The following is a 24,033-nucleotide window of genomic DNA, read 5'->3' as shown; positions in this document are numbered from 1 at the left end:
CCAGCGAAATAGTTTTACCGTTAGGCCTGCAATCTGCAGCCTATTCAATTTCTTTTTTTTACTGAACAATGAGGAAAGGACAGAAAGCGCAGGAGACAGCAAAGGAAGCTGGCTTTATGCTGAGTGCAACTTTCCACTTCCAGCGCTCTGCGGTGGGCGGAAGGGCACCATCTGGTGCCTACAGCTTTCAACTACAGCTGGTTGTAAATTTTCCATCAAGAGTTTTATTTTGGCCAGGAAAATTTTGTTGTTTTTTTGACAAAATGGACATTATCTTCCAAGATCTATTTTCCAATATTTGGGGGGGGAGGGGTGTGCAGGTGAAATCATTTGGTTATCCATGGAAAGTGTCGGTTTTTTGTTGACTGATTTTTGGAGGAGTTTTCAATAACACCGCCAACATTTTTCGAAGATGGCTGTTGACAGAAATGAAGTTGTTCACAGGGAAATAATTTCCAGACCCGCCGCAGCTGAACCAAACCATGTCTGATGGAGAGATATGTATCTGTCACCATCCCTCGGCTGGAGACTTTCCCGGCCGCCAGAATGATCTGACCCAGAGCTTTCCCCGTGCAGGGAGTAGGAGAGTCACATGCCACAGAGAGAGAATTCCTGGGGAAACAGCACCAGGGTTTGGAGGGTGGGGGAAGAGACCTCAGAGTTGTGCAGGGAGGCTGGAACAATGTGTATAGTGGGGTGCTTAGAGCCATTGAGCCAAACTCCAAACCCTGCATATAATGGAAACCGCGGCAAGCCAGGGGGTGTGGGAGCACCCCTAGTTCCAGCACCTATGGAGTTAACAAATCCACAGAAGCTAACAGAGCTGCAGATGTGGCCATTAACTCTGAATTTATAGAGGAGTATTAGAGGATTCATATCGGAGAGGGCCACTGCCCCAGCTAGTCTGGGATCATCCCTTCTCATACCAGGGGTCCATCTATTCTGGTAGTGGCCATTGCTCATTGCGTCAAAGGAAAAGCCAACCCTCCCCTCTGCCAGTATAACTAGCTCTACAGTGGGAAAGAATTTCTCCCTAATCCCCACTATGATTCCTCTAACCCTATGATCAGAGCTTGCAGAGATGGCTATAAATGCTATTAACTGGCACACCCCATACCTAGTGACTGTGTCTGACTCCCTGAGGGCGGGGACTCACACACTGGATAAATCTGTGTCTGCTCTTATTGATCCTAAACTGGCTACTTCCCCCGTGATTGCATCAAACTTTGCCCTGTGCTCTCACTATTCCACCTGCTGAAAACAGGGACGACTCAGCTGCCACTGCGGCCTCTTGTGGTTCTCAGCAGACACTGCACATTGGTTCCCTGTAACCTTCCAAGTGCACCCACGCGTGACCCACAAGTCTCCGGATGTTACTGAGGTGCCCAACCCACGGAGGACGTGAGTCTGTTACAGCCAATTGATTGAAAACTGAAAACAGATGCAATTTGGGGGTGGGATGGATTTTGAAATTTTGGTTAGTTTTGAAAACTTCATAACCTCCTTTCATTTTTTTCCCCCCAAAATAATTTTTGACCCAAAATATTTGGTTTTGAATTTTTCCCATTTTCACCCATTTCCCCTCTTTTTTTCGTTTATTGGCATGGAGAGGGGGAGTAAAAACCCCAGAACATTTTGAAAACTCATTTTTAAAATTTGGTTTCAAGAAGGCAACTTTTCAACATCTTCGTTTGAAAACATTTTTGATCAGCCCTAGGCTCAAGCTGGAAAGGTGCAGACTTTTAGCATCAGAAGTGCCTTCTGGGTCCTCCCAAGGATACTGACCCAACGGCTGAGAGAGACCCATGGAGGAGCTGACAGGAAGTGGACACAAAGATAAAAGGAATATAAATTAAGAACAGAAGAGCGGGGGAAAGTAAAAAGATTAGTATGATGTTTACAGTGTCAAAGTGCTGGACCTTGGCTTGCATCTCTGTCACCACCAGGAGGCAGCACTGGCTCTCTGCACTGACCTGCAGGTTCAGGCAGTGTGGCTGGGAGGTGGCTTTGGTCCGGTCTCTGCTCACGGAGGTGCAGGCTTTTCACAGATGTAGTAGCACTCGTATGTGCAATGCACGTCGTTCCACTCCCCATAGGTCCAGACGTGTGCACAGTCCTCGTTCTGGTCACTGTTGTTGGGCTCCCCCTCCTTCCAGTACCTAAACACAGCAGGGCTACAGTTGGAGTGGCAGGAACGGGGTGCAGGGGACAGAGCGGGGTCAAAGCAGGAGGTGGGCCTGAGCCACACACCATTGGGATTTGAAGCCGGTGTTTCCTGGAGTTAGGGGGACGGTTGGCTCAGAGATTGAAGCGTAGGCCCATTGCTGATGAAAACCATCAGCCTTATACACCGCGGAAAGTTGGACGTCAACACCCCATGTGGCTTCCCATGACCTGATTTTACCCTGATGTGGCCCAGCCCCACGCCTTCGGGCTCTCTCAACAGACACAGAGGCTGTTCTGCAGAGGGAGGCCTGCAGCATTAAGGAAGAAGGAGAGCGGTAGCCAGCAGGGGTCAGCCCCACACTCACGTGAAACCGGTTGTGGAGTCGCTCCCGTCGATCCATTTCCACTCCCCTTCTGCATTCCGGTCTGAGAGGCCGATCCAGAAGCGCTGGTTGCGTGTCCTGTACATGATAAAATTCTGCAGCCGGAAGGGGAGGGGGGGAGGAAGCATAGAGTCATCTCCTTTACCAGGATCAGTGCAATTTTACTCTTCATTTGCATCACAGCAGAAGTGGGGCTGGTGAAGCCATGTCTATTCAATGTGTCACACACCCCACAGGGCTCTGCCACTACAGGGACCCATAACAGCATGTACCACACAGGGCCAGGGTCTCAGTGACGTCCCCTTTGTGTGGCTGGCACAAAGAGCACAGAAGCCTTGGACTGCTAATGGAGTTGCTCCTTCAGCTGAAGTGGTCGAAGCCTGTGCTTTCAGCCACGTTCAATTCCCACTGGCCACCCACAGCAAAGAGTTGTTATATGTGTAGCAATGGGGACCCACAGGAGGGTGCTGCAGAGTTAGGTGGGGGAAGCGGCTAGTTCCCTGTGGGTGCTAAGAATGCGGGAATGACAGAGAGGCCCTGAGAGATGGCAAGCCATGAGAAAGGAGCTCAGGGGCTTTCCACCCAGACTCTCGTCTTTACCTGCTTGGCATGACTGTTAATGATGGCCAGGAACGAATGCTCCTCCTCGCACAGCTCCTTCGCCCTCTGCCAAGATGTGGCATGCAAGGAGAAGTAGTAACATTTCCCGCTGAAGTATTCCCATTCCCGGGCCTCAGCTCCGCACGGGAACACTGGAAAGGGGAGGGACCAGCTGAGTCAGAGACACGTGTGGAAATGACAACACGACCCCAGCTCTGCAAGGACCTGACTTCCAAGACAGTGGTTATCGCTGGAGGTGTCCAGTCGCAATTCTACAGGGGTTTGCTTCTGTCTAACAAACAGGAGAAAGCTGGGGCCTAGGCTCCGAAGCAAGGAAATGGCTCAGAAGCTAGGACGACCCCACCCCACCCAGTGTGCAGGGTGACGTGAGCCAAAGAAAATCAGAAGAGGTAAAGCCCCAGAATTTCTGCTTGGGGACGGACCTTACAGCAGGGTCCCTGGTGTTAGAGTCTGAACAGACACTCTGCAACGAATGATCACAGCAGGGAGTGGCAGCTGTGGCCAGAAGGAGCGAGGTGTCCGCAGGAGGGCAACCCAGCGAGGTGGGCAGAGCCGAGGGCAGGGGCGGGAAGAGGAAATGGGATGGAAGAGGCTCCTGCAGGGGCAGTGGACCTTGGGGCGGACACAGCAGAGGCAGCAGGAGTCGGGAGCTGGGGAGGAGCAGGGGGGAGGGGGCACAGGGCAGTGCCCTGCACTTACGTTTGAAATCGTTGCTGGAATTATTCCTTTTCAGCTCCTTGCGCATTTCATTAAGTTGGGAAGAGAGCATTGAAACTAAAATCAGGGCGGGGGGGGGGGGGGAGAGAGAGAGAGAGAGAGAACGCCAGGTTATCTGACCCTGATGCCACCCTGTTATGTCTGAGTGACATTGAGTCATCTTTGGGTTTCAACACCCTTTACCCAGTGAGCTCACCAGCACTTGCGTGTGCTAGAAACGCCTTCCAAAGAGGCTTATTTACTCCATGGGGAAAGCCAAAACCATGCCCTTACAGCCAATCACAGGGCAAGGTGATCTGGGCACCTTAATGCACTAATTCTCCCAGGTTTACAACCTGGATCAGCCTGGAATAAGAAGCAGGATTTAACAGGTTTGGTGGGAAACAAACACACCTTGGGATACACAAAGAAAAAAAATGCCATTAGACAATCCCCAGTGGGCACCAGAAATTCCAGGCAGATTTGCAAAGGCTGCGGTGGGTGTTTCCAAGGGTTTGTCCCCCAGAGTAAGCATTGGTGCACTAGGGTAGCTATGCTGTCGTAGCAGTGCTGGCGTGAAAGGTGACTAGAGACTTGCACAACCTCAGTGCAAAAATCCACGCCCAGAAAAGTCCCAACATGAAGCTCTGGGGATCTGCCTGGCCCTGGGGTTATGGCCACGTTCCGTGTGACCAAGGCTGCTCGGACGTGTCTCCTTTTGGGGCTGGTGAGTGCTGACGGAGTAACCCTCTTGCTAGTACTCAGCGTGCCAGCTATGTCTGGCAGAGCACCCCCAGCGCCAGCAACAAGACCTCAGTGTGAGGCAGTGGAAGGGTTAAACAAGTTTGACCTAATTTATCTCCCACCCCTCCGCCCCCTGCGCCCACCAGCCTCCCTTTGAGCAAGGCTTTAATTTACCTTATTGATGAAGATAATCAATAGAGCCCATTCTATAACAATGCTAGAGCGCCACACCTTCAAAGTCACTTCACCTGCCTCCCCTCGCCAGGTAGAGAACAACGTACAATACCACCCCCACTTTGCAGCTGGAGAGAAATGGAGACACAGAGACGGCGAGGGCCCTGCTGCTGAGGTGGACAGGCAGGGGACAGGGTGGCACTCAGGAGATGGGATTCTATTCCCAGCTCAACCCCTGGCCTGCTGGGAGAGCCTGGGCAGTTACTTCCCTTCTCTGTACCTGTTTCCCTTCCCACCCTGTGTCAGTTTAGCCTGAGAGCTCTGCAAGACAGGGGCTGGCTCCCTGTGTCCATGCAGCACCCAGCACGGGGGGAATCTTGGGTGAGCTCTTTGCTGCTGGTAAGACAAAGAAGAACAAGGACACAGAAGGACTCAGTATCAGGGTTTGACCCCAGGGCTTCTGAGCACGTCTCTCTGAGTCCCCTCAACTTCCTTCCTCATCAATGACGTGAAACGTTTCAACTCCCGAAGGCCCCACGCAAGGTACCTCTGGAGAGCGACACCACAAACAGGATGACAATCAGCAGGTAAGAAAGCGCCAGCAGCACGTAGACTGTGAGGGAGGATCTCAGCTTCTGCCGGAGGAAGATCCTGTCTTTAGAACAGAAGAAAGATTGCGAAGGGTCGCAGACTGACAGGTTTGGCAGCGGCTCTGGTGCTGCTTTGCAGGAAGGTCCCATTCATTGTTTAAAAAGGGTTAATTGATTAACCCTAAATTAGATGGTTAATTGCTTGGTATAGAGGTCGATAGGGCATTTATAACTACAACTTACAGCTATCTATCAGCTTTTTCTTCTTAGCCACACTACAGTAGTGTCTGGGAGCCCCGATCCTGGATCAGGACCCCAGTGTGCTGGGCACTGTATGTTATTTATTAGGTGTGTTATGGCGTCGCCTAGGAGCCCCAGTCATGTATCAAGGCCCCATTGCGCTAGGCGCTGTACAAACACAGAACAGAGAGACGTGCCCTGCCCCAAAGAGCTTATAAGCTTCTAACCATTCATGGGACACACCTCTCATGACCGTAACTTGCTTATAAGGGCTGGTAATAATCACGAACAATGGAAGGGTTTAAGCTTCCATTCAGACTGTGACCAAGTATCCAGTGTTACAGTTTTGTTTAGCATGTGCCCTCTAGAGGATTATTTTTTCCCCATCGTTAACTGATGTTTAACAAACATTCCAAATTCATCCCAGGGCGATTAGGCCTGTGACTCAGCCTTTGGAGAGGGGCTGCACATTCTGGACGTCGTGACCGGTTTAAGACAACTTAAGGGGGGCTCCGGTTTCCAGACAATGCTGAGTGCCGAAACAACCCAGCCCCTCTGAGGCGCCTTGAGTCGGACCCTCGCAGTCCTTTCAGAAGATCAGGGCCCATGAGTCTTATTCAAAGCAGTAACATCTCTATAGAAAGGCCACTTCCTTCTCTCACCGGCCAACAAACTATTTCCCTTTCATTGAAAAGCATAAAATACAGCTCCCAGCAGGGCTCGTCTCAAACAGCCCAGCACAATTAGCACTAATTAGCCCGCCTGTCAGAACAGAGAGGCCAAAGACTGAATTGGCCAGAGACGCTCGTCTCCCTTCTCGCAGGTCAGGGTGAGGAAAGATTTTTCTGCTGCATCTGTTCAGCAGCAGCAGAGAGCACACTCCTAGAATGGCCACACTGAGTCAGACCAATGGTCCACCCAGCCCAGTGTCCTGTCTTCCGATGGCGGTCAGTGCCAGGTGCTTCAGAAGGAGTGAACAGAACAGGGCAATTATCAAGTGATCCATCCCATCGTCCAGTCCCAGCTCCTGGCAGTCAGAGGTTTAGGGACACCCAGAAAACTGGGGTTGTCCCCGGCCATCTTACTAATAGCCACTGATGGACCTATCCTCCATGAACTTATCTAGTTCTTTATTGAACCTCGTTATACATTTGGCCTTCACAGCACCCCCTGACAATGAACTCCACAACTGACTGTGTTCTATGAAGAAGTACTCCCTTATGTTTGTTTTAAACCTGCTGCTTATTCATTGCATTGGGTGAGGCCGGGTTCTTGTGTTACATGACTGGGTAAATGACACTTTCTCATTTTCTCCACACCCATTGCGGCTGGCTAGAGCGCAATCGTATCCCCCCCCAGGTTAGTCGTCTCTTGTCTAAGACGGACAGTCCCGGTCTTTTTAATCTCTCCTCAGATGGAAGCTGTTCCAGCCTCCTCGTCATTTTTGTTGCTCTTCTCTGTACTTTTTACAATTCTGATATATCCTCTTTGGGATGGGGTGACCAGCCTGCAGGCAGTATCCAAGGTCTGGACGTACCATGGATTTATACGGAGGCATGATGCTATTTTCTGCCTTATTCTCTCTCCCTTTGCTGATGGTTCCTAACGTCCCGTTGCCTTTTCTGACGGCTGCTGCACATGGAGGGGATGATTTCAGAGAACTCCCCACAGTGGCTCCAAGATCTCTCCCCTGAATAGTAAGAGCTAATTTAGACCTCACCATTTTGTATGGAGAGTTGGGATTCTGTTCTGCAATGGGCATTACTTGGCACTTGTCAACACTGAATGTCATCGGTCATTTTCCTGTCCAGTCAGCCATTTTTGTGAGATCCCTTTGTCTCTCTTCCCAGTCAGTTTTTGACCTATCTATCTCAAGTAATTTTGTATCCTCTGCAAACTTTGCCACCTCACTGTTTACCTCCTTTTCCAGAGCATTTATGAATATGTTGCACAGCCCCAGCCCCAGTACAGATCCCTGGGGGACCCCGTTATTTACTGCTCTCCACTTTGAAAACTGACCATTTATTCCTACCTTTTGTTTCCTATCTTTTAACCAGCTACCGATCCATGAGAGGACCTTCCCTCTTACCCCATGACTGCCCACTCATCTGGTCCAGAGACTCATTTCTCTCTTTCCTCCCATTCCTGAGCTATTGGATGGAAGGGAAGGAAGAGGGCTTACCTCTAAAAATGCGCAGCTCATCTTGAAGCCTTTCTTTGTCCATGCTGTAAATGATGACTGGGAGGCAGAGGTGGCTTTAAAAGGCCTTAGAATATGGCCAAGTGGAACCCTGCTCCCAGAAATATCTAGAATAGAGAATTCACAATTCCACTAGGAATGTTAAATCCAGAGATTAATGTATAACCTGCAGTGCTCACACCATGTTCCAGGCAACTTGTCCTCTAGCCCTGGCTGTTTGGATTGCTTCCATTTCAAATGTGGTCCTGATAACTCCTCTGCTCAAACAGACTAAAAGGTCTTGGTTGGCCAACCAGCTCATTCTTTCTATTCAAAACTCTCTTAGTCAATTTTAAGTTGTGCAAGAGCAAAAATACAAGAAGCCTGGTTCCTGAAGCTGCTCCCCTCATGCACGTAAGGAAAAAACCAGCTTGATCACAAAAGCAACAACTCAGCACCTTCTTTCTGGAAGAAAATCACAGCACTCTTGTCTTTAGAAAGCAGTTACTAAGCACTCGCAGAGTTGTTCCACACAGAACCGGCGGTGTCCCAGTGGACATGTTTACACAAGAAGATAAAAATGCATCCCAGGCTGATCATTGTCCTACAGATATATGTATTATGGAGCTATCGTCCTTACTTTGTAATTAAAGCATTTTCAGTTCTAGGTACCCAATTCCCCTGCCCTTTGTGCAGTCATTTAATTTGGTGCAACATGCAATCAGATCAGAACGGTAGTGTCTTGCACTCCCTTTGCACGGTATAAATGCCTGCACAAAGGGGCAGGATAAAGGAGGATCAAGTCCTAAGTGCTCTTTCAACCCCTTTTCCAACTCTCAAAAAAGCTTCGTTTGAGCCCCAAATCTCACGTGCTTAGTAAGCGTCTCATGATAATTTGTAACGTTTGAGGTCACTCAACATTTTTGAATGATGGAACTTGGAAAAACAAGTCGCTTTTCACTGTGAGATCTCAATTGTCACTTGTCTCTGGACTCCAAGACATCTTGTTGCAAAGACATTGGGTTTATTTTACACCTCGGTGTCCAGTACAAACACACATGGGCCATAGCTCATCTTTCAGGAGTAATTTTTAAAAAAATATTTACTGATATAACTAAGCACAAAAGGCAGTTAGGTGCCTAAATGCCTTTCACAGGCAATAGGAGTTATTTGTCTACCCACCACTTGTGCCTTTAATAATCTTGCCCCTTGAGAAATCTTGGGAAGTTTGTTTGAATTCTTCCATTTTTTTCTGTGCTGTATTTCACTGTAAAATTTAACTGCTTCCAGCTAAGTCACAATTCATCTAGTGAATGTTTTATATTCATTTAAAGTCGCTGTCCAAATGCAATTCTTGATATAATGCTCATTAACATATGGCTATATTTGTGCTGTTTATTATTAGCCATTATTCGTACTGTGGTAGCACCCAAAGATCCTGTCTCAAATAGGAACCTTTTTATGCCAGGTGACATACAGACACACACAGTAACAGACAGTCCTTGCCCTCATAGCTTACGTTCTAAACAGGCAAGGCACACAACGGGTGGGAGGGGAAACAGAGGCACAGAGAAGGAGAACTGCCTTTCCCAAAGTCATATGATGCTCACATAGACTAAACAGTGGTATCTCCAGTCTCGGCAAGTTGCCAGCACAGCTCTAGGACTCCTGTGATACCCAGACTCCATACATTATTGCAGCTGAACGGTCTGGTAGTTAGTACATGAAACGTAGAATTGCTGTTCCCTTGCCATTCCATGCTTTGTACGTGCACGTCCCGCAGGTGCCCTGGGATAGAAAACAATCTCCGTTCAGAAACTGGCAAGTTGGGACTTACAAATATTAAATTACACTGTTTAGCACACGGTGCTGGCAGACTGCAAATATCCCAGTGCTAGTAACTGTAGCGAACACTTCAGGGGGCTGGAACAATGTTTTATAGTGAGGGTGCTGAGAGACACTGAACCAAACTGTAAACCCTGTATGTAATGGAAACCACTTCAAGCCGGGGGGACCCCTATTTCCAGCACTTACAGATTCCAGAGTCCCAGCCTGGCCCCATCGAACTGTGGTACGAGCTGGACTGACTGATTTTGCTGTGTTCTTGATTTTCATTTTTGCCAATTTGTTTTCATGTCTGTAGTTAAAAAAGGACCAGATGCCCCAGTGGCAGACGCTACGGAAGGTAACATAGTTCCTTGCAGCCTTTACTCTAGCTTAAACCTTTGTGTTTGCGATAAACATGTAACAATAGGTGTGACGCTTCCCAGGGTGCCCGGGTTGTGAGGCCCCTTGCTACCACCTCTGCTTAGCATGAGGAAGCCTTGTCTGTGCCAGCTCGGAGTAAGCTCCACACACCCCTCCAGCCATGGGCAATGGAGACACTCCCCTCTAGGCCTACGCAGGCCCTGCTCTCTCTCCAGTTTAGCGATAGAGACACTCTAATCCCTGTGTGTCACTCTGGAGCGACCAGCCCCTGGTCCACTGGACACCTGCAGAATTCACAGATTCCATGCTACCAAAGACATGGTACACACCAGCTTACCCATTTCCCTTCAGATCACACTCTGCTTAACATTCAGCACAGAGATATGTTAATAGGGACAGCAGGTGAAAGTTTATTAAATAAAGAGCAGAGATTTCAATGATCGCAAGCAGAGGTATTAGAAACAAATGGTGACAAGTAACATAAAATGATAACACACATTCTAGAACCTAGAAGACTTCACTAGTTACTATCCTGTCTTCTAGGATTGCGCACCGGCATTTTTCAGCCAGTAGGCTGTAATCCCTTTTCACTTAACAAGCCACACACTCAGCTTGGCTACTCAGTGAAGAATACCTTGTATCTCCTTGCGGTCTCCGGATATACCAGACTAACTCTTCACTGTGTTCCTTCTTGTAGATTTTGTGATTTCCTGTAGACTTTGAAATCTTGATTAGCTGGTAGCTCCATATGCAAATAGACTTATATTGTAAGATATGCAATATACTATGACCACTTAGGGAGATAAATGTCTACTATCCCCTGCCTGACCAGAACTTACCGCCTTCTAGTAACCTGTCTTAACTTACACACCCGAAGAACCCACATTTCAGTATGAATACATAACTTTGTATATAATATGCTTACATACATTTCACTGTGATTATGACCAGTGAGCTTTCAGGAGAGACCTCACATGCCACCCTTTGGTGAATTACTATGCATATGCCTGACCCAGAGAATCCTTGAAACCCTATGCACCCCCTCTGTGCCCTCTGCCAGCTGGCACCAAGGGGACAGTGAGTCTCAGCAGGTATTAAACAAACAGGCTTGGAACCATTCCCAGTGCAGGGCTGGGGCTCTCACCACTATTTCCCTGAATTGTGCACTGGTCATATTTGTGTATGAGCACAAAGACACAATGTCAGCCCAGGGCCCGCAGGGCAGTTGTTGCCAAGATGCACAGTGGATTTCATCACATGGGTTCAGTGCCTTCCCGGTTTGTTGTTTGACCTAAAAGCTTCTTGCACAACCTTTACCTTGAAAGGAGGAAAACAGCCGATTAGACAAATTTGTTGTTTATATAAAAACACAGGCCCGCGATGGGAGGCTTAACTGAGAAGTTAGCCCGTCTGATATATTTTCCAGACCACAAGTTGATGAATACACTAGGGAATTCACCAATTTAGCAGCTGTGTCTCACTCTCTTCTCATGCACCTGCCGGACAAGCAGACAATCTTGCCAGGAAAGAAATGGCAATTTGAATCAAAATCACAGGCCAGTGGGTTGGAGGGGCATTCAGAGAGAGAGTTGGATCCGGTGATACTGCGAATGCCAGACCTTTCACTGGGCCTACATCATGGCATCTATTCACTGTGATTAACGTTAGTTATAAACTCATCACATGCACTTCTGTATTCTAAGCAGGGCCAGCTGGCTCTTCTGTCCCATGGCAGAAGGCTGCCCAGCTGTTAAAGATTAATTGACTTGTATAGGTATGGACAGCACCTATCTGTAAACCCAAAGGTTTAACCAGAGAAGACAAGTTGTTGTTAAGAGACGTCTCACTACGGAGCTCACATTTGTCACAATCCTTTCCTCTGGAGCCAATTTTTAAAAGATATTTATGATGCTTCCTGGGTGTGGCACTGAACCCCATATTCTTCACAGTGATATTATGATATGATTATGACATAATTATGATGTATATTGTGCAAGTCATGTGATGTGTCATTGGAAAAGTTATGATTTGTGTGCATGTTATCATTTTTGTATCAAACTATGAATATTGACTATGTATCTGTATTTCAAATGTAGTTACACCTTGATAGCGCCCATTAGACAAGGTGCTTTCAGTCTAGAAAGGGGGCAGTGGCGGATTAGCCATTGGGCCTATGGGGCCCATGTCCAGGGGCCCTGGCCAACTTGGGGGCCCCAGAGACCCTGCGCCCTGACCCCACTCCCTGGAAGCAGCACCGGGCGGGCATGATGGGGGAAGCTGGGTGGGTGGGTGCGGGGGAAGCCCTCAGCACCCCAACCCCACTCTCTGGCAGAAGCGCCAGGTGGGACAGGAGAAGCCCCAGAGCCCCGACCCTGGTCCCTCACAGAAGCGCAGGGAGTGGTGGGGGAAGCCCTTGCATTGGGACCCTGCTGTGGCCCCAGGCCTGCAGGAGCTCTTGCTACCTGCCGCAGCCTCAGGGCTGGGGGAGCTCTCACTCCTTGCTGTGGCCTGGGGCCCTGGTGGGGGGGAGGGACAGACAGAGCCCTTCTCTAGTTTTAGGGCAGTGGGAAGCGGGGGTGCAGAAAGTACCAAATGGGTTGCGAGGCTGCACTGGGGGTGTGTGGAATGGGGGGACACTAGATAGAACAGGAATGGGGCCCCAGGGAAGGGACAGAAAAGGGTGGGGCTGCAGGTGAAGGGGGAAGAAATGGGTCTCTCCATACAACACAAGCAGTATCACTGATATGTTAAAAACCACACGTCGACTGTTGCCACTTTTCAGTCAAAATCTGACAGCATGAGACGACTTTACAGATCTAAAAGCATTTTTATTTTATAAATACATTTTACATTTAATTACAGATAACAACTCAGCAGATTCAAAACCTCAGTGTGTCCCAGAATGGAAACTTCAAACAGCTACTGTTTTAACATCAGCCCAAACTTGCTAACATGAACTCAGGGCTTTGTAACAGCAGGTAAAGAGGAGGGAGTATTTAAACAATAGAAGGCACAAGCAGCCATGCACAGCAATGTAACCCAACAAACCAGGTGCAGGATCTGGCTGCTGGCAGCCTGCTAATATTATTCAAATATAATACCTGAGATCTATGCTTTAGTTATTCACATACATTTGGGTTCGGTCTATGCTACAGGTCAACGCAAGGTGGCTTACGTTGCTCTTATTCGGTCAGCATCTACCCTATAATGATGCTCCTGACGAAGTAAATCACCCGCTACGTCAGCTTAATAATTCCACCGCCACAAGAGGCGTAGCACTTAAGTCAACATCGTTACAACGATACAGTGTCAGTGTAGACACTGTGTTAATTACGTCAACTTTAATGGCCTCCAGGAGGTGTCCCACAATGCCACACCACTACCGCCCTGGTCACTGTTTTGAACTCCACTGTCTGGTGGCCAGGTACTCGCCACATACCTTTTAAAGCCCTGCGAATTTTGGAAATCCCATTTCCTGTTTGCTCAGCATGGAGAGCTCACCTAGCATCTGCCCAATTGACCTCGCTGGTTCCACGCAGCAAACACACTCCTGCCTGGAACGCACAGGATGTGCTGGATCCCCTGGGTCTCCGCGGAGAAGAAACCGTGCAGGCACAGCTCCGATCCAGCCTCAGACATGTAGGTATCTATGGCCAGATGGCTTGGGACAAGGTGGAGAAGGGCTACAACAGGGAAACGCAGCAGTGCCACATGAAAATCAAGGAGCTGCGGCAGGCACACCAGAAGGCAAGGGAGGCGAACAGCTACTCAGGTGCAGAGCCAGATACGCTGCTTCTACAATGAGCTGCATGGCATCACTGGCGGCAAGCCCAGCACCCCCCAAGGGCCCTGTGGAATACTTTGGAGTAGTGAGAGTCATGCACCAAGAAGGCCAATGGCATTTTGGGGTATATAAGTAGGGGCATTGCCAGCAGATCAAGGGATGTGATCGTTCCCCTCTATTGAACATTGCTGATTGTGAGGCCTCATCTGGAGTACTGTGTCCAGTTTTGGGCCCCACATTACAAGAAGGATGTGGAGAAATTGGAGAGAGCCCAGAGAAGGGCAACAAAAATGATTAGGGGTCTGGAACACATGACTTATGAGGAGAGGCTGAGGGAACTGGGATTGTTTAGTCTACGGAAGAGAAGAATGAGGGGGGATTTGATAGCTGCTTTTAACTACCTGAAGGGGGGTTCCAAAGAGGATGGCTCTAGACTGTTCTCAGTAGTAGCAGATGACAGGACAAGGAGTAATGGTCTCAAGTTGCAGTGGGGGAGATTTAGGTTGGATATTAGGAAAAACTTTTTCACTAGGAGGGTGGTGAAACACTGCAATGCGTTACCTAGGGAGGTGGTGGAATCCCCTTCCTTAGAAGTTTTTAAGGTCAGGCTTGACAAAGCCCTGGCTGGGATGATTTAGCTGGGGATTGATCCTGCTCTGGGCAGGGGGTTGGACTAGATGACCTCCTGAGGTCCCTTCCAACTCTGATATTCTATGATTCTATGACCAATGGAGTGAACCCTGAGTACAAGGTGTTGGATGAGGAACAGCAGTAGGAGGAGAGTGGGGGACAGGCAACCGAGGGATCAAGTGGTGTGGCAAGCCAGGACCTCTTCCTGACACCAGAGCAGTTGAGCTGGTCCCTATCATCCAGCACCAGCAAGCCTGATTCAGGGAAAGGAACCTCTGGTAAGTATGACGTTTGCTTCAGTATTGCAGGCACACATCTGTTCATGTTTTTAATCAGGTTAGAAGAGATAGTGAAATAACCATAGAGGTAGAGTTGCTATCTGCTTCTCATTCTCCTGTACAGTTAGACAGAGGGGGGCCCCGTGGAAGTTTGTTTACGTGCACCGGGATGTCCCATGTGTCCTCTACAGAGACCTCAAGGAAACTCTCCTGGAAGTAGGTTGCAATCCTCTGCCGAAGGTTTCTGGGGAGGGCTGCCTTACTTCTTCTGCCGTGGCAGGACACTTTCCCACGCCACTCAGCAATTAATTCGGCAGGCATCATTGCAGCACACAGACTAACAGCAGCCGGACGCGTGCAGGAGCCGTTTCCTTTCTGCCTCTGTTACCTTCAGGAGCAAGATACACGATAAAGTCTCCACTGCCTGTGGGAAACAGTGACAGTATTCAGCTCAACTGCCCCATCTGCTTATACTGATGCCCGTGAGCTACCCCAACTTATAGTCCCAACTCGCCCTGCCCCCCAGTATGTACTCATCATGCCTGGGACTGCTTCCCAGCTCTATGGATCCTAAGGAGAAGTGAGAATGTTGTGCTTGTAACTTGTGGGGATCCAGGGCCGTGAATGCATTCACAATAGTACCTCTGCAGATGTGTGCCTGCAATACTGAAGCAAACACTCTGTCCACTGTTTCTTTTGCAGCTGCAAACGTGGCCTTGAAGGTCTCTCCATCCACACTGGCAGACCGGCTGGGCCAGACAGCAGGAGAAAGACAAGGACAAGGGAAGACATGTTGCAGGAGGTCCCATAAGGTTCTGCTGTGTTAGATTCCAGGCTTGGAGGGTGACGCTCAGGGACAGAATGCAGAGTGATAGCGAGGACAGAAGAAGCAGAGAGGTAGCAATGATGGTGCTCCTCAAGGAGCACACAGATATGCTGTGGTCTCTGACTGAACTTGAGGCTGAACAAGTGTGTGCTTGCCTCCCCCTGCAGCACACAGACAAATGCATTCCGGGACCTCCTTATACTCCCCTCCCCCATTCCACGTACCCTTGGGGTCACAGCAGAATGCCCACCACTCCACCCCGCGGGACAGGACACAAGCACAGCCGCACATGCACCGACCTGCGTGGCACATGGTTGGTGTCTGTGAAATAGACGTGATGGCTTCTTTCCCCTCAGAGGTTCTGTTCCCTGCATTTAAAATGTGTGTTTGCACAATCCTTTGTCCACTTCCTACTAGGCATGTTTTGGAGTATGCTCACAGCACACCAATGTGGCTAATGCCTTTTGACCTGAGTTAAATTTGGTCTAGAGTCCAAGGTTTGGGTAGACAAACCCTTTTGTGCATCAGGATGACAGCTGACTTACTCCCTTGTGCTTGGGGATAGTTTACCTGTTGCCTGATGTTTAATGTGAGACAGGGTTAAACTTAAAAGAGAAACCCCCTGCGGCCAAACTGCCTCTAATCTAAATAAGCTCATAGGGCCACCGTTCCTCATATGCCACCCATTCACCGGGCCTTGCTATTTTCTTAGTAGGAGAAGGTGAGGGGTCACTTCAGGAGCCCAGCCAATCAGACGGCAGAACTGAATTTCTGCTGGCCTGTTTTCAGGTGACACAAGCTGTCTGGATGGTTCTCATCCTACACTGCTCACCTAATTGTTTTAGTCAGATAAATGCAACGGCCACTGGGAGTACAACCCTGACCAGAAGCAGCAATTCTGGGAGTTATTTCAGGGGGGTGAACACCCCACAGCTCACCCTCGTGCGTTCCATACAACTCCCCATTGTTAACGTTTCGCCTCAGAGCGCGGGTCAGGGAACACATCAGAAATGGCAGTTTGGCAAACTTGCCTGAATTTTACGTATTTCCTGGTCTTCCAAGTCACTCCCATCTAAATTGAGATTCCTTAACTGGGGGAGTGCCTGGCACACAGCAACAATGGCATCAGGGGAAAGCTTAAATCTGGACTCGAGGCGGAGGGTTTCCAAACACTTCAAGGCTGCTAAACAAGCCAGGCCTGCATCTGTTATAGAACAAGTGTTGCTGAATTCCAAAGAGCGGAGCTGTTTCATGTGACGCCCGATGACGTGAACAGCAGCATCTGCAATGACACATTTGCGCAGAACCAGGCATTCCAGGTCCTCCAGATATGGAGCTGCCCTCTGAATCCCAGCGTCTGTCAGCCGGTAGGTTTCAGAGAGCTTCAGTGTCCTTAGGCTGGTCTGAGATGAGACGTTAAGCAGATGCTGATCAGAAAAGGCAGAGACGTTATGGATCATGAGATGCTGCAGTTGTGGCAGGACTCTGGGAGTCTCTGGAGATGCAGATCTTTGGAACCACACAGTAGGAATCTCACACCAGCTCAGCTTCATGCTCTTTAGAGAAGATGGTATACAGTCATATGGGAGCCGACGGAGGTCAGCCTGGGTCAGGCACAGGTGATGGAGGCTGGGACACTGCTTCCCGAGTGCCTGGAAAAGCGCTGGGGAAAGGAACTCATGCTTTCTCATTGAGTAGAGAGCTCCTCTCACTTTCAGTATCCTCAGGCTATTGCACAGGTACTGCTTTAGCAGGTGCCACAGGATCTTGGAGCTGATCTGAGCACAAGAGAGCAAGCAACAAAGCACTTAGCACCTTGACAAGACAGGGAACAAACTCAACAGAAGCAGTAAATGAGCAAGGAAAGGCCCATCCCTGCTCTTCTTCATATATATCTTTCCCATTCATCTAAAAGGAAGATACAGTAACTCCACACTTAATGTTGTAGTTATGTTCCTGAAAAATGTGACTTTAAGTGAAACGATGTTAAGCGAATTCAATTTCCCCATAAGAATGAATGTAAATATGGGGGGTTAGGTTCCAGGGAAATTTTTTTGCCATACAGTACAGTACTATAGTTGGGAGGTGCCCCCCCTTACCCCACACAGGCACAGCCCCTGGCACTGGGGACAATGAGTCAGGCAAGGAGGCTAGGAGAAGCACGTTGCGCAGCAGCAGCTTCCCCTACTCTGCAAGTACCAGGGGCGGGGGACTCAACCCTCGGCCCACCCACTCCACCCCTTCCCCCAAGCCCCCACCCTTAACTCACCTCTTCTTCCCTCCTCCTCCTCCTCCTTTACTCTGCACACTGCATCCTAGCTCCTCCTCCCTCCCTCGCCTCCTGCCCACGGCAATCAGCTGGCTTGCGGTGTTCAGGAGGCAGGAGAGAAGAGTGAGGAGCAGTCCACGGCCTCCCCCCTCCCTCCCCTGCCTCCTGCCCGCGGCAATCAGCTGGCTTGCGGCATTCAGGGGGCAGGAGAGAAGAGCGAGGACACGGTGCATGGCCTCCCCCCTCCCTCCCCTGTCTCCTGTCTGCGGCAATCAGCTGGCTGGCGGCATTCAGGAGGCAGGGGAGGGAGCGGGAGCCTGCACGCAGAGTCCTCGCTCCTCCCCTCTCCCTCTTGAATGCCGCCAGCCAGCTGATTGCCACGGGCAGCAGGTGGGGGAAGGCGCTGATCCGCGGGCTCTGACAGCAGGTGGGCAGCGCTTTGGGGGGGGCATAGGGGAGCTGATAGGGGGGCTGCCAGCTGTGGACAAAGCAGGCAGTCCAACGACGTTGTAGCGAAGCATTGCACAACTTTAAACGGAGCATGTTCTGTAACTGAGCAGCATCGTAAGGTCGAAACAATGTTAAGCGAGAGGACGGTAAGTGGGGAGTTACTGTACTCCACACCTGTAGGGTAAGCCACAGGCACGACCCTGCAGTATATCTCCTCTTACCCTGACTGCTACAGCTCCTTTCCCTGTGAGCAACCTCAGCCTCTGCTCTCCACGCTCCAGCACATGTCAGATGCTGTGGCTGCCTTCTCCTCCACATACACAGTCTCTGTCCTCAGACACCACCCCTGACTCTAGAGACCTGCTTAAAACAACCCTCCTGGTTTTAAATGCTTTTCAGAAACTGGCCCAGCTGATCTCATGGCCTCTCTGCCCATCTAACGCTAACCTCCGCTACGCAGCTCCCTCTCCCCTGCCCCCACCGCCCTTGCCCCATATGTACAAGATCTGCCCCTGGGATATCTTCCTAGCTTCTCCTCTTCCTTCTCTCATTCACCATCTCATGTTGATTCCCCGATGCAAGTGTCTGGTCCCCACAGGCCCCTCTGCCCCTTCTCCTGGGACAGCCTTTATCAGCCCCCTGGAGTGGTCTCCAGTGGGAGACACGCTGCAGGGACACAGCTGGGCTGGTACCTTGTAGGGCATTAAATCCACATGTCTCCAGAGCATCTTGTCCTGTACCAGCCTACGCCAGCGTCTGCAGACCCTGTGGGGACAGCAGCAGGCCAAGTTACGATCCCAGCAGCAGCATCCATGCTCAGTTTTGTGGGGGGCACAGGGAAGGAGCTCACCCACCTGGGGGGGGCATGGAGGCGCCCCCTGGACCAAACTACCTGTGTGGGGGAATCCCCATCATGGGGGCAGGCAAGGATTGGACCCAACCGCCCTGGGAGGGGGCTCCCCATCGTGGGGGGGGAAGGGTGCGGGCTGGGCCGAGGCGCCCCTGTGTGTGGGGGGGTCCCCATCACGGGGGGGAGAAGAGAGCGGGCTTGGCCGGGGGAGCCGAGCCACTCGGGGGGGAAAGCGGGGCCGGGCTGGGGAGAAGGGGTTGGGGGGGCCGAGCCGCCCCCGGGGGGGGGAAGGGGGCGGGCCGGACCGGGGTTGGAGAAGGGGGGTTAAGGAGGGGGAAAGGGGGCGGGCTGAGAGAGAAGGGGGGGCCGGGCTGGGGGGGGAAAGGGGGCGGGCCGGGCCGGGGTTGGAGAAGGGGGGTTAAGGAGGGGGGAAGGGGGCGGGCCGGGCCGGGGTTGGAGAAGGGGGGTTAAGGAGGGGGAAAGGGGGCGGGCTGAGAGAGAAGGGGGGGCCGGGCTGGGGGGGGAAAGGGGGCGGGCCGGGCCGGGCCGGGGTTGGAGAAGGGGGGTTAAGGAGGGGGTAAGGGGGCGGGCTGAGCGAGAAGGGGGGGCCGGGCCAAGGGGGGGCTGCGCCCTCACCGGGCCCCGCGCAGCCGCTCGTGCAGGGGCAGCAGCCGCAGGATCTCCAGCAGCAGGGAGTCGGGCAGCGCCCCCAGGCCCCCAGCCACCGCCGCCATCGCCAGAGACTTCCGCTTCCGGGTCATCCCGGCCCCAGGCCCCTGACTTCCGGCCGTTGACAGAGCACTTCCGCTTCCGGGTCAGCCTCGGCAGCGCTCTCCACGGGACTGACAGGCAGCGAGCGCGGCGGTAGGTGCCGGGGGCGGGGGGGTCGGGGTCGGGGTCTCCCCCCCGGCCCGGGCTGGCTCCGCCCCGGGAAGGGACCCCCCCCTCACGCCTCTCGCCTCCCCCCAGGCCGGCGGCATGATCGAAGTTGTCTGCAACGACCGGCTGGGCAAGAAAGTCCGCGTGAAATGCAAGTATCCGGCGGGCGCTGCCCGCAGCGCCTCGGCTCGGCCCGGCCCGGCGGCTCCGGGGGGTCAATGTCTCACCCGGGGGGGCCCTGGCCCGGTCCAGGCGCTCGCTCCGTGCGGGGGCGGGGCGGGCGGTCTTTGTCTCGCCCCGGCGGGGCGGGGGGGTCCTGGCTCGGTCCAGGCGCTCGCTCCGTGGGGGGGGCTATGTCTCGGCGGGGCGGGGCGGGGCGGGGGGGTCCTGGCTCGGTCCAGGCGCTCGCTCCGTGGGGGGGCGGGGGGGCTATGTCTCGGCGGGGCGGGGCGGGGGGGTCCTGGCTCGGTCCAGGCGCTCGCTCCGTGGGGGGGGCGGGGGGGGCTATGTCTCGGCGGGGCGGGGGGGTCCTGGCTCGGTCCAGGCGCTCGCTCCGTGGGGGGGGCGGGGGGGGCTATGTCTCGGCGGGGCGGGGGGGTCCTGGCTCGGTCCAGGCGCTCGCTCCGTGGGCGGGAATGTAGTTTCCTTAACCGCGGGGCTCAGCACGGAGGACACGATCGGCGACCTGAAGAAACTCATCGCGGCTCAGACTGGGACCCGATGGGACAAAATTGTGCTGAAGAAATGGTAAGTGGGTGTACGAAAGGCAGGGGCGAGGGAAGGAAACACCTTCGCTGGCTTGATGCACTTGGACCCCCGGGAGTTACAAATTTCAGGGTCATTTTAGCTCTTCATCGGCCCAAGGCAGGTAAACTGAGCTCTGTGCACTTCCCTGCATGTGGGTGCCTGTCTGATGCGGTCTTTTGCTACAGTCCACCCCCACACATATCCAGAGATGGCTGCATGCGAGATCATGTGTCTCAATAGTTTGTGATGCACTCTGGGATGGAAAGCTGCATATGAATGCAAAATCTTAATGCAGCAGAAAGGGCGATCCTAGGGAGAGGAGGCCTGTGGCGCCGACTTCCAGTGAGCGTTCGTTTAAGATTTCTTTTTAGGTTCTGAATTTGTTAATTCTCAGATGTTTCACGTTCTGTACCTTCCCCCTTGTCCAATGTTCCTGGAGGCTCCACTAAAACCTCTCACTCCACAAAGTCTCAGGGGCAGGCCAGCAGTCTAAACTTTGTAAATAATGACAAATTATGGATGAATGCTACTGAGTGAATTCTCCTTCATATTCTCACCTGCGGTGACATTCGACTCAAAATTTTTACTTGGTTCTCTCTTTATTTCAGAATTTCCTGCTGTTCCCCTAACTGGGGATGGATCACTTGATGATTACATGTTCTGTTCAGTCCCTCTGAAGCACTTGGCATTTGTCACTGTCAGAAGACAGGATACTGGGCTAGATGGACCTTTGGTCTGACCCAGTATGGCCATTCTAACTTCTGTATGGGAAGTTATTATATATTTAACACTGTAACTGCGCACAGGCAGTCTCTTCTCTTTCCCCATGGAATTCATGATTGGCACTTGTTAAAAAACATGGTTTCAGAAACCTGTTGTGTAACATTTCAGTGACTGATTTTCTAATGTAGTAACTGATACAAGCAAACCTTTGAGTACTATCACAATTGTTCTATTCTTATTGACTACACTTCCTTTTGTTAATTCTTGTATTGCACTTCTGTTCTTGACTAACTTCCTTTTTAAAATGTTTGTGCAGGTACACAATCTTCAAGGACCATGTATCACTGGGAGACTGTATCCTTGAACATTAGAATAGCCCAAGTAAACTGCAGCTTCTGGGGAAACCGTTTGTCTAGTTAAAATAAAGACTGGGACAGTTATCACTTACAAGATCCACAACCTAAGTAGTGGAGTGACAGGCACATCATAAATACATAGCTAGACAGAGACCTTTTCTAATCTGACATAGTTGCTTGTCACAAACCAGAGGTCTTGCTTATCAACTTGGGTACTGGTGACTGATGGTATTGGTAGGCCATCATAAGATAACTGGTGAATCTATAGGGAAAACTCCCTTACTAAATTGAGTGGGGTAGCATATGATGGGGACTAATTTGCTGAGTTAAGATACTGCTGTTTCCAGCATTGATGCTTACAATGTCTCATATGACCCATGTTCCCTTCCATAACACTAGTAGTTTAGCTTGTCCATTTGGGACTAGTAGTAAAGTGGGAAGGAGAATTCTGTTGTTGAGAATTTCTACAATGTATCATAATGAATAAATTTGCTGCTGTAGTTTATTTTGAATTAGTGAGCTGGTAGAAACTTAATGCCTGCTTCCATTTGAGTTTGAGCATTTCCTGTGAAATTTCCTTTAACTCATTCCTTCCAGATGAAATCCATGATGGCATGAACCTGGAGTTATATTATCAGTAGCCTTGACTCTAGCTGCCGTTGCATGTGGCAGGCATCACTTTTCTAATTCAAAACTTGTCTCTAAACTTTATGTCACGTAAGGTAAACATTAACACTCAAGTCGTGCATGTAGTTTTATCAGATGTCTTTAGCTTTGATGACAAAACTATCCGCAAACTTGTAAGAAGGTTGATTTTGTTTTAAAAAATTGTTTGTAATAAATGTCTCCTGACAACTTCAATGTCCTGCTCCTGGCTTTTTAAGTCAGAAGAAATCTCTCTTCCTCAGTAATTACCACAGCAGCCCTAATTAATGCACAACTCCCATCACGTGTGTTTTTATAACAGCTTCTGCCCAAGCTGTGGGCATCCTGTGTTGGTAGGTACTATAACCTTATATATGCTCTACCTTATCATTCTCACTGAACCTTCAAGCACAACCCCTTCCCCCCACCACCCAAAAAACCTCTCGGAACTGTTCATTCAGTCCTAAATGTAAATGATTGGCTAGGATCCTGAAAATTTACATCAATGAGACATGATTGACAGCAAGAGTGAGAGGAGAGCAATTGATTAAGAAACACTTTAACAAAGAACAACAATAGTAATAATAGACTTCATTCTTAATTCAGACAGTCTCCTGGTTTCCATGGTAAAATCTGTCTGGTAAGACTTCTCACAGCTGTTATATTTATCCCCTTGTCACCCTTTTCCTGGCTCCTTTAGCATAATTTTAGCTAGACCCACCCTGTACGTCCTTTTCAGAGTAACAGCCATGTTAGTCTGTATTCGCAAAAAGAAAAGGAGTACTTGTGGCAACCAATTTATTTGAGCATAAGCGTTCGTGAGCTACAGCTCACTTCATCAGATGCATACCGTGGAAAGTGTAGAAGATCTTTTTATACACACAAAGCATGAAAAAATACCTCCCCCCACCCCACTCTCCTGCTGGTAATAGCTTATCTAAAGTGACCACTCTCCTTACAATGTGTATGATAATCAAGCTGGGCCACTTCCAGCACAAATCCAGGGTTTAACAGGAACGTGGGGGGGGGGGGGGGGTAGGAAAAAACAAGGGGAAATAGGTAACCTTGCATAATGACTTAGCCACTCCCAGTCTCTATTCAAGCCTTGTACCTCTACTGGGATAACGAACCAATTGCATCCTCAGTTGCACAACCTGAAATATCTTCTTGAATTCCTATCTCATTGCCTGGAGCTGCTCCATCGCCTGGACCTTTGGTGCTTCACTTCCCTCTGTTTTACCTGTACTGACTTCTCCCCCTGTCTTCTAAATTTTGGTTATTCATCCCTTTGAGCTCTTTTTAATTATGCATCAATGGAGTTCCTTCCTGCTGCTCTGTGTAGAAAACATGAAACGAGAATCAAAGATCACCTAGCAGTTCACAAAACAAAAATGGAAACCAATTTAACGGCCAAACAAACATATAGCACTTCTCCCATGATGCTTTTCATCCTGAATCCAAGATGTTTTCTAAGGCTAGAAATTTGTTTAAAATTTTAGAAAGATAATGCTTCCGGGTGTATTTTGGGGAAAACACGTGCTTGCTAATAGTCATGTGATGCCCCTTCTAACACCAAACAGCCACTTTTCATCTTT

At 50.4% G+C, this 24,033-nt stretch overlaps 3 protein-coding genes across 3 annotated transcripts; 1 reads left to right on the top strand and 2 right to left on the bottom strand.

The window, feature by feature from the left end:
- Positions 1-1,942: 1,942 nt before the first annotated feature.
- LOC141975168 (hepatic lectin-like) lies at positions 1,943-7,889 on the bottom strand. The gene is made up of 6 exons (XM_074935369.1): positions 7,797-7,889; positions 5,332-5,439; positions 3,870-3,944; positions 3,150-3,301; positions 2,532-2,644; positions 1,943-2,159 (listed from the first exon to the last, which is right to left on the bottom strand). Exons 1-6 carry the CDS (start codon positions 7,837-7,839, stop codon positions 2,024-2,026), a joined length of 627 nt encoding a protein of 208 aa, XP_074791470.1. The 5' UTR covers positions 7,840-7,889; the 3' UTR covers positions 1,943-2,023.
- A 4,936-nt stretch (positions 7,890-12,825) lies between these two features.
- FBXL12 (F-box and leucine rich repeat protein 12) lies at positions 12,826-19,836 on the bottom strand. The gene is made up of 3 exons (XM_074935252.1): positions 19,725-19,836; positions 18,931-19,003; positions 12,826-17,297 (listed from the first exon to the last, which is right to left on the bottom strand). Exons 1-3 carry the CDS (start codon positions 19,820-19,822, stop codon positions 16,524-16,526), a joined length of 945 nt encoding a protein of 314 aa, XP_074791353.1. The 5' UTR covers positions 19,823-19,836; the 3' UTR covers positions 12,826-16,523.
- A 24-nt stretch (positions 19,837-19,860) lies between these two features.
- Positions 19,861-22,906, top strand: UBL5 (ubiquitin like 5). The gene is made up of 5 exons (XM_074935251.1): positions 19,861-19,952; positions 20,058-20,122; positions 20,631-20,714; positions 21,754-21,791; positions 22,391-22,906. The coding sequence occupies exons 2-5, from the start codon at positions 20,067-20,069 to the stop codon at positions 22,432-22,434; spliced, it is 222 nt and encodes a 73-aa protein (XP_074791352.1). The 5' UTR covers positions 19,861-19,952; positions 20,058-20,066; the 3' UTR covers positions 22,435-22,906.
- Positions 22,907-24,033: the final 1,127 nt, after the last annotated feature.

This window comes from Natator depressus, chromosome 20, assembly GCF_965152275.1.
Source record: "Natator depressus isolate rNatDep1 chromosome 20, rNatDep2.hap1, whole genome shotgun sequence".
NCBI lineage: Eukaryota > Metazoa > Chordata > Testudines > Cheloniidae > Natator > Natator depressus.
Note: the sequence above shows the minus strand (reverse complement) of the source record. Positions and strands in the feature narration are given on the sequence as shown.

What these genes read in the sequence shown, in the direction of transcription:
- LOC141975168 (XM_074935369.1), bottom strand. Translation starts at nt 7,839, where the DNA reads ATGGACAAAGAAAGGCTTCAAGATGAGCTGCGCATTTTTAGAG. An exon ending in TTCCAGCAACGATTTCAAAC is followed by an intron (nt 3,302 to 3,869) that starts GTAAGTGCAGGG and finishes TCCCCTTTCCAG; the next exon opens with TGTTCCCGTGCGGAGCTGAG. An exon ending in TTAACAGTCATGCCAAGCAG is followed by an intron (nt 2,645 to 3,149) that starts GTAAAGACGAGA and finishes TTCCGGCTGCAG; the next exon opens with AATTTTATCATGTACAGGAC.
- UBL5 (XM_074935251.1), top strand. Translation starts at nt 20,067, where the DNA reads ATGATCGAAGTTGTCTGCAACGACCGGCTGGGCAAGAAAGTCCGCGTG. An exon ending in AAAGTCCGCGTGAAATGCAA is followed by an intron (nt 20,123 to 20,630) that starts GTATCCGGCGGG and finishes CGCGGGGCTCAG; the next exon opens with CACGGAGGACACGATCGGCG. An exon ending in AAAATTGTGCTGAAGAAATG is followed by an intron (nt 20,715 to 21,753) that starts GTAAGTGGGTGT and finishes ATGTTTGTGCAG; the next exon opens with GTACACAATCTTCAAGGACC.
- FBXL12 (XM_074935252.1), bottom strand. Translation starts at nt 19,822, where the DNA reads ATGGCGGCGGTGGCTGGGGGCCTGGGGGCGCTGCCCGACTCCCTGCTG. An exon ending in GAGCGGCTGCGCGGGGCCCG is followed by an intron (nt 19,004 to 19,724) that starts GTGAGGGCGCAG and finishes CTGTCCCCACAG; the next exon opens with GGTCTGCAGACGCTGGCGTA. An exon ending in TGGATTTAATGCCCTACAAG is followed by an intron (nt 17,298 to 18,930) that starts GTACCAGCCCAG and finishes TCTTGTGCTCAG; the next exon opens with ATCAGCTCCAAGATCCTGTG.